The 12,861-nt window shown below is 45.2% G+C and overlaps 1 protein-coding gene across 4 annotated transcripts in view; it reads left to right on the top strand.

The window, feature by feature from the left end:
• Nucleotides 1-12,861, top strand: part of PRDM1 (PR/SET domain 1) — a 121,470-nt gene that overhangs the window by 93,193 nt on the left and 15,416 nt on the right. For all 4 annotated transcript variants that reach the window (XM_078648441.1, XM_078648440.1, XM_078648438.1 and 1 more), the window contains exons 2-3: nt 45-287; nt 11,906-12,025. In XM_078648441.1, the coding sequence (XP_078504567.1) occupies nt 45-287; nt 11,906-12,025 (363 nt within the window). The remainder of the gene's footprint in view (nt 1-44; nt 288-11,905; nt 12,026-12,861) is intronic.

The raw sequence follows: 12,861 nt of genomic DNA, 5'->3' as shown, positions 1-12,861 counted from the left end.
GGCGCAGGACAATGGGGATTAAGGCCTGTTTTCTTCTTTTCCAGGCTGCCACTCAGTGTAGCGCGGGCATCGTGAGCTTTAAGAGCACGCCGCGGGAGAGCGCCATGAAGATGGACATGGAGGACGCCGACATGACGCTGTGGACGGAGGCGGAGTTTGAGGAGAAGTGCACCTACATCGTGAACGACCACGCCAGGGACCCCCTGGCCGACGCCTCCACCTCCACACAGGCCGAGGCCTCCCTGCCCAGGAATCTGAGCATCAAATACGCGGACAGCTTCAAGGAGGTGAGTGTCTGCCCTTCCCGGGGAGTCCAGGGCCATTAGAAGGGTCGTATCATCATAGCATTGGTCTTCAAACTGGGGGCGGGCCTCAAGCGATCCCAGGGTGGGCGCCAGGATCTGGCCAAAAGAAGCATTATGCTGATAACAGTGCTTTGTTTTAAAAAGCCGCTCTGTAATGGACCATCACGAACATGTTTTGTCATTTAATCCTGGCTGGGAGAAGTTGTCAAAAGGGAAGGGACTCCACATTTTCTTCAGAAACCTCGCCCTCATTTCTAATAATCATATCGTGGATACTAAGGCCTGCCTGACCAGAGTAGTATGTTTGGCAGTCATGTATTTGATTGCGTTTTTAAAGCAGTAACAGAACTCCACTGCAATATTTAAATAGGGTTAGACATATTTACACATTAAACAGTTTGAAGGCCATTGTCAAAGGGTGAGCACTGCACAGCCATGAACAGGACACATAGACATTTTAGATCAGAAAGAGGGCCTGGTTTCAACTATTCAGTTGCATACTCTGAACAGAATAGATTTTTAATGTGAATAAAATTGGAAAATTTAGGTCTCCAAAATCAGTACTTTTCATCACACTTAGGGGAGCGGCGGTGATGTGGTCTAGAAACCAGTGGGTGATTTGAGACACGAGTTGCAGGTGGTGATTACCAGCACTTGTTTTTGGGAGCTAGCACTTATTTGTCATCATCAGGCTTTAACATAGAACAAGAGAGTTAAAGGCAGAAAACGAGAAAGGAAGAGATAAAAAAAAAGGCAAAACAGCAAGGAGGCTGCGTTCAAGGAAGGATGAAAAAGAACCAGTGAGTGAGAGATAAATAAAGATGAATTGTGGGGTAGTGGAAGAAAGAGGCAGGAGGAGGAATCAGGCCTTGGTATCATTGGCATTGGGCAGCACCTGCGGTGCCTCTTAAGAAATACTTTCAGCCCGCACTTATAGTATAGTATATTTTAGTTTTTTTCTTTCACAAATTGAAGCCTGGTACTATCTAACTGTTGCCTTTGGAGCCAATAGAGATATATTGTAATCCCTTCATTTTACAGTAATATAAGTATTTTGTATTGTTCAGGCTTAGTGGCCATTAAGCTCAACACAGCACTGGCAGGAAGTTTGGAGTGAGCCCTCTGGAAGTCTTCTGTCAAGGGCTATGCGTGAGAAAAGTCATGGGCGTTGAATGTTTAAGTGTTACTGTTGGGGCGAAGACACTTATTCGGCTCCTGTACTTGTTACTGCGGCCATGTCCACCTAAGTGTGGGGCAATCACGGGGGTCCCATGAATTGAGTTGACTCGTGTCAAATGCCTCTATATAGAAACTTGCCTTCATAATTTGATGAGCGGCAAATCAACCAAGCCGTGTGATCCTGAACTGTGGCCAAGGTGTGACAACTGGACGATTCCAAGTTTCCCTGCGCCCCTTTGAAGGCTCCTTATAGAAATAACGTGCCGAACAGTGGTTTCTGGGGTTTTCTGTTCCAAGAGATAAAACCTGGCAATCCATCTCATTGCTTCTTAATTGTCATTAAACAAAAGTGGGATTTGAGCTCATAATAGACAGAGACTGAAAGCTTTGTGATCACATTTTATGATCCTAAAGCCAATCCCAGTCACACTTTGCACGCAGGCGTCAATGAGCACAGTTAAATGTTTGACCTTGCCCAAGCCTCAGTGGGCCAGCGCAGTCTGCTTCCAAGTAAAAGTCCTCATCTGTCCTATGAAAGCTACACAAACAGTTCCTTTTTCCATTTCCCTTTCCTCTCTAAAATAAGCAGCAGCTTGTTTTTTGTTTCTTTTTTTTGTATGTTGGCTTGGTTGATATTCTGAGGATCAGGGTTTCCCTTACACTGGGGATGCCGTGGCCTTTATAGTATGTGTTCCGTGGCATGTAATTGCTTGTATTATGTAACCCACTCAGGGTAGTGAGGAAGTAGTTTAGATTGCATGCTCATTCAATGCTTGGACTCTCACCCAAGACAGGCCGGCCTGCCCCCCTTTCACCGATTATGGGCTATCTTTTATCTGAGTGTGACTCTTGTCTCCGTGACCTGGGTAAGCAGCTAACAAGACTAACAAAGTGTGAGCAGCCATCCGACAAACAAGTTATTGTGCCCTGCGTGGCATGTGTGTGTATGCTTCCTAGCGAGGCCAATAAAAGATATGCACAGATGCAGCTTGTGGGTTTTTTCGCCTGGCGTCAAATCCCACTCTGCGCAGAACTATTTTTAATTTTTACCCTTTGGCCGTAGAACAGAAGACTAAACTTGACATTCTGTATCTGTGTGCCAACCTGTATCCGTGTGCCAATCTTTTGGACTTTTCTGCCCTCTGCTTCCCAGGAAGAGAAGATTTTGAAGCAAAGGCTACCTGACTGAGCAGTGAGGGGGAGAGACCGATCTTAGATAAAGCGTTCTGGTAAAGGAGGGCCTGATACACAGAGGGACGGACAGTCAGCTACTTCGTCAAAGAGTGTCTATGAATCAGCCAATCAGTGTCAATAAATGAATCCATTTGGGAACAGGCGGATCCTTATGACTGAACCAGTGATCAATAGAAAATATATATCTAGTTTTTGTACAGCCTTTTCTGCCATAGCATTGTCAGGATCAGCTGACAGCATTGATCTTAATCATACTTACAGTTTTGACCAGGGAAGTTTAAAAGGCTGAGTCAGCCTTGCTGGGAATCAAATCTGTGATCTGAGAGTTGCAAACAGATCTCCGGAGTCGGTACTTCTCTCAGTGAGCTATCTTAATCCAAAAACGAGTCCCAGCCTGCCACAGGGCCTACTTACCGTCAGCGCATCCCTGGTTGTGGGCGGGTGGTGCAAAAACATTCCAGCCTTGCCTGTATAGCTGGGTGCATTCTAGTCATTGTTGTTTGCTTGCGCTTTGTTTTTCTTTCGGGAGGGCTGAAGAATAGTGATGATCAATGGGCTGTTTATCTTTTTATGGAGCAGCTATTGATAGGTGTAATGATCACCAGAGAGAGCTACTTCTGCCCTACGTTCCAGGCACTGTGTGTAGAACCTGCTTGTTCCTCCAGCACAGAGGCCTCCTGGGCGGCGGGCTGGAGCTGAATTTGACACACACTTCCACTTGTGTCACTCCCGTTTTTCGCGTAAAATATAAATTAAATGTGTGTGTACCTATATGCCTGTTTAAATTGGTTGCTTTCATTGCACAGAAGGCAGTAGTATAAAACCCATACTTCATAAGAACCCATGAAATTGGAAATTATTGTCACAGGTCCCTATGAAATAGGAAACATATTTCATAGGTCTTTGACCAATCTATAGAGCATTGTCCTTTACTTTCATTCTTTCTTTGCTATCACACTCTCTCTATGTAATAGTCTTCCTAAATTACAAGCCATTTTATCTTTGTTTATAAAGTTGCTTGTTGCATTACTCGTACCTATAGAACAGCCTGATGCTCTAGAAGCCTGGTTCACAATAAGTTAAAAACAAAACCTCTAAAATAATTGTACAGGTACACGCAACCTGTAACCGGTCTTTTTACTAAACCTCTTCAATTTTCTTTACTGGAAATGTCATTGAAATAGAGTCTGATGGGCTATTGCAGCTCCAGTTGAGGCCTTTGTACCACTGGCAGGTCACATGCCTGCGTCCCGGCAGGGTTGACTCAGCTTTTAATACTCCTGAGGTTGAATAAAAGCTGCTCCTTTGAGTTGGGTAATATTAGTAAAATCCCGTCAGGGCTGACTCAGCCTTTTGCGCCCCTGAGGTTGATCGGATGCATGTTGGTTGAGTTGAGTAAGGAATCTGTAATGGCTTTAGTGACTGATTGCAAATGAGAGACAAGTCATACTAACATAACTGTTCGTATTTCACAGCTGCCTATAAGTAGTGTCAAAGCACTGATGTCCGCTGCATCAAAATGCATAGCCATTAGGTGTGGTAGAGCCTGCATGCTTTGTGAGGATGTACTTGTAGGCTGACAGGCTGTCACCAGAACACCCCTGTACTTGAGACAAATTCGATATTTATTGTTTCCCTGTAATATTATTCAGTGTTGCTGCTGTGTGCCCTGTATGCTGATTTTCTGTGTGGCTGTCACCAGATATATAACATAATGCGAATACCCTGCCTTCCTGAATGAAGGAGTCGCGCTGTTACTTTTTTATGTATCCTGTGAATATTTTTTGTCCCTTTAGAGAGATGTTGAAGCGCTCTTCCTTGGTTGCCCTCTTGTAGCCTTTTGTCAGAATATACTTTGATTTATTTACATTTGATAGCACTATGAGGGCTTTCTTCATCGATTACAGTCTGATAAACAAATCTGCATCATTTCTGCTTTGGTGGCCACCTGGTGCAGTGCCAGCCCTAGACCTCTGCGGTTGGACTCCTTGTACTCTGCCGCGGTGCACTGCGAGTAGGCCTTTTGTCTGGCAACAATTGCATACTAGAGAAAAGTTCTTTTTGATTTTGAAAAGCGACAGATTTCCCCTTCCACCAACTATAAAGGCTCCAAACACCAGTTTTATGTAGGTTCTTACTAGGGGAAGGCAGCATGTGGAAAGGTGTCCTCTGGCTGCAGTGCTAGATTTTCAAACACTAAGGGCTTTAACATCACCAGCATGGTCTGACAGGCCATCTAAATATTGCCTGTATTTTTTAGAGAGCCCGTGAACAGCCGACGCTGTCAATTGATTGTTTTTCATGTCCATCATCAATATTCTCCCTTATGAGTAAATGTTGGTCCCAATCAATTTATTTGTAAGTTATGTTGATCCAAACTTCAGAGTCTCCAGCCTGCCACGGAAATGCTCTGTGGAAGAAAAGGCCTATCTGGCCCATGGTGAGATAAACAGATTTGTCCAAGGACCCACAATTTTTTTAAGTGGGGATGCTGGTATTAAGACTTGGTCTCCCTAATTCCTCAACACAGGCCTGTCTCCTTCTCTATGGAGATTTGCAGTCAACATGGGTACCTGCACTCGACTACTTATGGTCCTTCTAAAGAGTTAGGTTACCTGCTGCTCAAAAGAAGGAGCTTGTGGTGTAGCAAAGGAGCCATGGGCCATGGTGCAGGAAAGGGAAATGGGCCCTCATTGCTGGTCGAGTAGTACAGTGCTGTAACAACCAGGCTTCTGGGGTTGGGTGTCACTGGACCATTGATAGCCATGTCCCTTGGACGAGCTGTTAACTTCACGTACTGTCCGGGCGTGGAAATACTGTTCTTTACGGAGAACTTCAGGTGGTGGCTACCCAATGTATATTTGACCTGGCTTCAGCAAAATGGGAATTCACAGAGCTGTGATTGACAGCACAGAGGGCTTGTTGAATAAGAGCAATGCCAGGATCTGAGCAATGGCTACAGAGAACTAGAGCTCTCCCGTCATCCTCCCACTGATGAAGCTATTTCCGAGAACTCCTCCGCAGTTGCCTTACTGGTACAGCCATGGCTTCCATTGCACATCGTACCCATGTTTTCTCTGGAACGTAACTGGTGGGAAGTTTCCAGGGGACCAGTTCATTTTCACTATGAGTTCCAACCATGTGTCAGCATTTTCTGAAATGAGAGGCCTCTGCTTTTAATAGCTACGGGGGCTGACTGAACATGCATTCTTGTTTCACAGAAACCAGTCCTAGCTGCGTTGGGCAATATCATGCTAGAACACGTCATGTTTTGGAACTTTTTCGGTCCCGAGCACTATTCAGCAGTAATGCTGTGTCTTGTGGTCTTTAATATTTTTTGCCATATTATTTGTGTCGAGGAATGTCCTTTTTTGCATTTTTGGATTTTTATGGTCATTTTGTCAGTCAGTTAAATCTATTTATTTTTACATGTGTTTCACAAAATGCATAATTCAGCCGCCAATGCTTACTGACATTGGAGCACCTTCTTCTTGCTCCCCGGTCTGTAGTGCGCTCCTCTGTTTGTCTGAGGACACTACACTGTCGCCTACATTTCTAAATACACTCCAGGGTAGTAGCTTAAATAGGTAGTTTACATTTCCTGTGAAAAGAGTCTGCATGTAGCCAACATGGAATAGTGCTCAGCCCTTACGCTAAAGTTAGATGGGTCTCATTTTCTAGACATGCAGATGATTGTACTGAAGTAATATGTTTCTGTTTAGCCTCCCTTCTCAGATCCGACATGCATAGTAAGACACACTCAGGCCTGGCCCATCTGTCCCTCATCTCGGGTCACATGAGAAGGCCTCTGCCGTCCTTGTCTCTTATATGCGCCATCTCCTATGCGTCCCTCCGTCGCTAATGTGCCTGGTCTTATGTTTCCTCTCTGTCTTATACATTATGTGCCCATGCCTGTGCATAGATACACTACACATCTATATCACTAGCGCCATACTTTTTCTTCCTCTAGCCCTCCCTGCCTGACGTTTGCTCTTTTCTGCCTGTTCTTTGTTCCTCAGCTTTATATTCCTGTTTTTATTTCCTCTCTTGTTCTCTGTCTGTCACTGTATAAGTGGCCTAATCTCTCAGATCACATCAGGCTTCTCCCTCCCACAGCTGTACAAGACCAGGGTTAAAGGACGCTGCTTAAGCAAGTTAAAGTCTCCATTAGTCAGACTCGTCTCTCTACCCTCACTTGACAGATTCCCTCCTGTTGACACCACCCTGGCAAGGAACTTAGTCCCTCATCCCTTATGTATGTGTTTATGATATGTGCATACCACCCGATATGGGGTCTTTGATGCACTACATTTAAACTAATAAAATAAAACTATTCTCCCTATTATGCTGTTGTTCTTTTGTTACTCCTCATCACTTTGTGTTGCTTTTTTTCTTTCTTGTTCTGTGTTGCTTTTCTCTCTTTCTCGTTCTGTGTTGCTTTTCTCTCTTTCTCGTTCTGTGTTGCTTTTCTTTCTCGTTCTTTGTTGGTTTGTTCTCTTTTGATAGTTCTGTCTAACCCTCTTTCTTCTACGCGTCATTTTTTGCACATGCTGCTTATGAGACACTCCACTGACCCAGACAGTAATGGATGTGTAGAGACATGGGGAGGGACTATCTATAAAGCACCCGTGTGAGGCTATTGGGGGCCGGGCACGTGGAATTAAATGCCTCTTCCCAAATAGATCTGAAGCTGATCTGCAGCAGTGCCTTGTCCCGCTGCTGATTCATTGCCAGCTCCGGAAGGTTGTTCCATTGAGGCGGGGGGAAGTGGGCTACGCTGAGCTTGGCGCTGCACTGCCACCTACCGGCCGGAGCGTTCAAGCACACCCGCTACAATACTCTGCTGCCTGCCCGCTGCACTGGTTCCTTCAGCAGAGGGAGCAAGTTAGCCCTGCCCCAGCCTTCCGTGGTCTTCGAAATGTCTTGCTCCTCTTGAAATGGCGTGTGGTCGATTACTTATTTGTTATACGATCAAAGGCAGTGACCCTTAGTTCTGATAGACTGTTCAGGTCATATATTTGTTGAAATTGTGGTTTTCTTGTTTTAACCAGTGTAGATGCTGGCACCTTCAGTTGCCCAGGTGTCTGACTGCGTCAGTCAGGTACACCACGCAGGCCTACAACGCGATGTTGTAAAAAGTCAATTTTGCCTATTGATGTCAGCGCATCTTTAAGTGGGAGCTCGACTTGGTGAAGATATGGCGTAAAGAGAGTGGCACTGGCTCTGACAAGGAACAGCCAGGTAGGAAGTGAAGGGCAGGGTGGGTGCAGGGAGTCTGGTTCACAAAGGAAATTGGTGTCATCTATTAAGTATTATGTCAAACGAGGCTATAGGGCAGTGCCAGGGAGGTGAGCCAAACTTGTAACGGGGGAGGGGCTTTGGAAGGTCGGGTATCTGGGGCTGGAGACGGAAGGAAAGAACCCGACCCCCAGAGTAGCAGGAGGGACTGACAGACAGAAGCAGAACCTTCACTGCACCAGTGTTCAGCTGCAGTATGGGACAATTCGCTTATCCTGTTCCCCCTCGAGGAGGCTTCCTCCTCTTCTGCTGATAACATCTTTTAACACCCCAAACATTCTTTTAGGGATTTGGCTGATAAGAAATCATTTAATCTCCCGGAGAAAGGCCCTGCACCATTGTGAGCACACACTTAAAGTTGCTGCTCGGGTTTACAGTGGCCTTTAACTGACAGCCCCCCTCGCCTTATCTGTGTGGAGGTTTCTCGCTTGTGTACACTCCTGACACCTTGTGATAACCCCCTGCTGGGTCGGAGTTACTGTAAGCCCCCCTTGCTTAACCTGCCAGGGAAAACAATCAAGGGCTAGTTTGGGTAAGAGCCCTTCCCCTGAGCCCGTGGGCTTCAGCCCTCTGGAGAGGACTGCAGTTATATCCATGTTGGGTGTAGCTACGTGTATAGTTCTTTTGTCACTCTAGAGCAGCTTCAAGGCACTGAGGTTATTGGGCTCTTCTTGTAGCTGCTACAGTGTTTTGCGGGGAGCAGTCGGTTCTGGAATTGTGAGCTGAAGTCTAGTCATTTGTGTAATACACTGGCCTCATCTGTTTTGGGAACTAGGAACAGTGTAAGCATTTTAGGTGCAACAGGCAAAATTACATTTTGCTGTTGAGGCGCTCATACCTCCAGCACGCGTTTACAGTTCCAGGCTGCAGCCCGGCACCCTCTGCTTGCCCCCTACACCCCCCCCCCCCACGCCCTGGTGATGGCACCATAAGGCGTCCGCCTTTAGTCCCCTTAATGTAGCTCTGGCCCTGTCGGGAAGTCTTGTCAATAGAACGCATACGGTGACGAAGGGCGAATGAAGCCTGTTTTTCAACCCATAGCCACATTTTGTGTTCAAAGCAATTTGCTGTGTCAGAGGCAGATATAAGTAAGCGTTTCAGTTTGACTCGTCTCAGCGAGGGCGCGTTCTAGAAACTTGTGTCGGAGGGAGCACAAAAGTCATGAGCCAGTGCAAACCCGGATGGGGTGACCAGTCATTTCTAGACACCGTGCTACGAAGAGAAGTGAACCTCCCTCCACCACAGGTTCTGTGAGAGCTGCACGCGTGCTAATGTTCTTGTGTGAAGGCCAAGTGCCTCTTTCTTTAGAGCACAGTTGGACCTCACAAAGTGGGGTGAACAGGAGCTGGGGTATGTGGCTGATGTTGGCCCATCATGTGATCTTTGCAGTCTTCCCACACGCCTTTTACAGGCAAGCGTGAATGAGCAGCCCACTACAAAGTACATTACTGGTCTAAAAAAGACAAACCGATGTTGCCCAAAGCAAACACACACAGTACATGAAACATTACAAAAAGGTTTGATCTTTGCTGCTTAGTAGAAAGTGTGTTTTTTGTGCTTCATATCAGCTAGTGCCATCCTCATAAATCTGTTGCTTTGCAGCACATTCGTGGATGCAGATCATTCCCTAAGTATTTTGCTGGGTTTGTCCGACTCTATTCTACACATGGTCCTCTTGATCATCTCCGAGGACTAGAGAGGTGCAGATTTCTCACCACTTCCCCATTGTAAAGTCACAGAAAGTGATGCAGGCTAGCTCAAAGTGTTGGTGTTTACTTGCATGCGAAGAACCTGTTTTTTGCCAGAACGTTGCCAGAAAGTAATGCAAAGAAGTGCTAAGGGGCATCCCATAGGGGGCGCTTTGGCATTCCAGAGCTACCACCTATAGTTTTTAACACAAAATCCTATCAACTAACAATGTTGAAAAAACTGGGGCCTCGTCAGGTATACCAGACCCAGGATGTACTACTGCAGGACTAAATTTCAGTATGCCAAATCAAGCTTTCCTCAACAGCGCATGGCATAAGTCAAATGGGGAACTGCCATGCGCTGTTGAGAGGAAAGCCTGGATTGGTATCTCGTTGAATTGTTTACTTGAACTTGATACTTGGACGAAAAAATGAATAAAGATGGGATTAAAACAAGGATAAACTGGCTAAAGTGGAGTTAAGACTGTTTCAGCATATTGACATTTGGTTCTATGTTAGTGCACCCTGGGTCTGGTATACCTGACGAGGTTCCAGCTTTTTTTACATATATTCTACGCGCATGGACGGAGTGTAAAACCGAGGTTGCACACCAAAGCATTCGCCTTTGCGCATTCAAAGACATTTACAGAAACTTTGGGTGTAAAAATGGAGTGCATTCTGCCATCTATTTAAGACAGGGATTTGTGCCATAAAAGAATGCCTCCTCGAGTTAGATGCGAACAAGCATAAAGTTTTTTTATTTCTTCTAACTTTTCTTACTTAGCGTTTTCTGATAGTTTGCATTTATGACTACAGTGGGGTACCCTCTAAGTTTGATATTGCATGTGAGTGACCATGGATAATCCAATATGCTCTATTGGCGTAGTGCCATAGTTTTGTTCTCAGAATACCCCCTGACAGAACTATTGTGTCCTTTAGGTAGTTTGCCAAAATATCGCCTAATATGATATAAAATCTACACCAAGTGGAACAACATTTTTTGTAAATGATATGTAGGACACAACATTTAAGTCAGATGATACAAGCATACTAGAGCAGGTGTCCTCCAAGAGGTGATACATAAGTCTCCTAGCTGGCGTTTTTCATTATGTTTCGGCTACATTATTGGAAGGATGACGAGGTGCTTCTGTAGGCCTTGATAGAGGACGATAGTGACTGATTGCAGGACTTTAGTCTTGACCCCTTTACAGCCAAAAAAAGGCTTTACATCTTTAGAGCCAAGTAGTGTATTTCTACTTCTCTTCTTATTCTTGAATGTAATTCATAGGTGTACTTTGCAGAAAGGTCAAACCGCTGTGCATTGTGGTAAGCTCGTTCTTCAGAACAGTGAAAAATGTATTCCGGATTTGTGGTTTCTTGTAAAAATAAATTACCATCAAGGAGGAAATCAATCACTTGTGTCTGCAAATAATGATTGTCAGTATAGTCAGGCATTCAGCTTTGTGGGAACCCTTTGAGGCGGTCTGTGTGTCGGTAGGCGCAGCAGTGACAGTGCACTTTCTTAGCCACCTTCCAATGAGAGGCTCGGGAACACATCTTCATCACTCACTCTTGGTGCGGTGTTTGACAGTAGCATTTTTCCCTCATCGGATGTAAATTAATCAATAAAACTGAACACAGCACTTATCAACAACAAAAATGTGCTGGTTGATGCAGGGATCACACTCCACCCAGCTGCCAAAATATTATATCTCTAAACGGTAGTTAATAGTAGGGTCCTTCTATTTGGGGCCTACTTCTTGGAGCATACAAATGGGCAAAGGCTCCTGCAGAGACCCTCATAGGAACAATCTAATGCCCTCACTAATTCGTCAGGCTGCAACCTTTCTGCTTTTTAAACAAAATTGAAGTTTAGTAATATTGATATCCTGGTTTGAGTATTGCAGGTGGATGTTAAGAAGTCGGGCACCTGAGGCCTGTCGTGCTGCCTGGTCTTCCATGTATTTAAACAAATGTTTCCCCCATCTGTGTTCCTGGCCAAGGTCTAGTGACTCAGCACTACTAAATGCAGTCTTTGCTAAAACCTCATTGACCACCGATAGCGAGTCAATAATTAGTGATTGCAAAGTCTGTTTTTGAAAATCACCAACACAACAAAATGAAACATGCTAATGGATTAGCATGATCAGGCTACATCTGTGCTTCTCATGTTGTACCACCTGGACTGCATGCTTCTTCTCACTGTTCTAAATTCTTCACCTTCTTCTGTTTTGCATTCAGGTGGCAGGAGTTGTCAGCAAGGAGTACATTCCAAAAGGCACACGGTTTGGGCCCCTGGTTGGCGAAATCTACAAGCCCGACACCGTCCCCAAGGATGCAAATAGAAAATACTTCTGGCGGGTGAGTTTGATGAGATGGTGGTACCTTGATGCCACAGGTGCACAGAGACCTAGCCATTTTGCCTAGTCAGATCACTTGTGGTGCCATAGATCCATCCTGTTGTAAGAATAAGTTCAAGATGCAAGAAAGTAAGAGCGGGCGGGCTGAATGATGTTGGCTTTCTTGATGCTCGTCATAGCTTCATATTGGACTTCTTGTTCTCATTTTGTGCCAGTCGTTGACTTGGGGGTTTGCCGCCTAATGGGTCATTTCACACACAAGTCTGACAAATTTAAAACAAATTTGGCTTGGGAGCTCCGACCTCTGTCATCCCCTTTCCGAAGACCTGTCCAAGTTGATACCGCACTCTGTAATTAAATCTTGTTGTATTGGGCTTTGTGGGCCTCGCAGAGATTTGGTAACTATTCTTTGAGTCATCTCTGACTGTCATGGGACCAATAAAGTTCACTATGGACTAACACTACAGCAGATGCACTATCGATTTTTAAGATGTACCATTCCCACTACCTCAACCAACGACATTGGCAGCATTGTTGTTGGGCACCTTTCTTTAATGTGTGTGTGGTCCTCCAGAATTCGGGGCCTAGTAACATTTGGTAAAGCTCTTGTATGAGTCCCACCGTGTGAAGGTACTCAGCTCAAACTTGAGAGTAGAGCCACTATTCATCTTTTCTCTGCATTTGGATGCGCAGTAAGAGCAATCATGTCCTCGAGTCCGGTGTATGTTGAAAAACATTGTTTTCTTACGCTCCTGTTTGTACAGTTCCTGCAGCTGTCGGGAACCTGGTCCTGTGTTGTACACCCCAGAAATCAGTCAACTCACATTACCAATATAG

Source organism: Lissotriton helveticus, chromosome 6, assembly GCF_964261635.1.
Source record: "Lissotriton helveticus chromosome 6, aLisHel1.1, whole genome shotgun sequence".
NCBI classification, from domain to species: Eukaryota; Metazoa; Chordata; class Amphibia; order Caudata; family Salamandridae; genus Lissotriton; species Lissotriton helveticus.
This window is presented reverse-complemented; position numbering and strand designations above follow the sequence as displayed.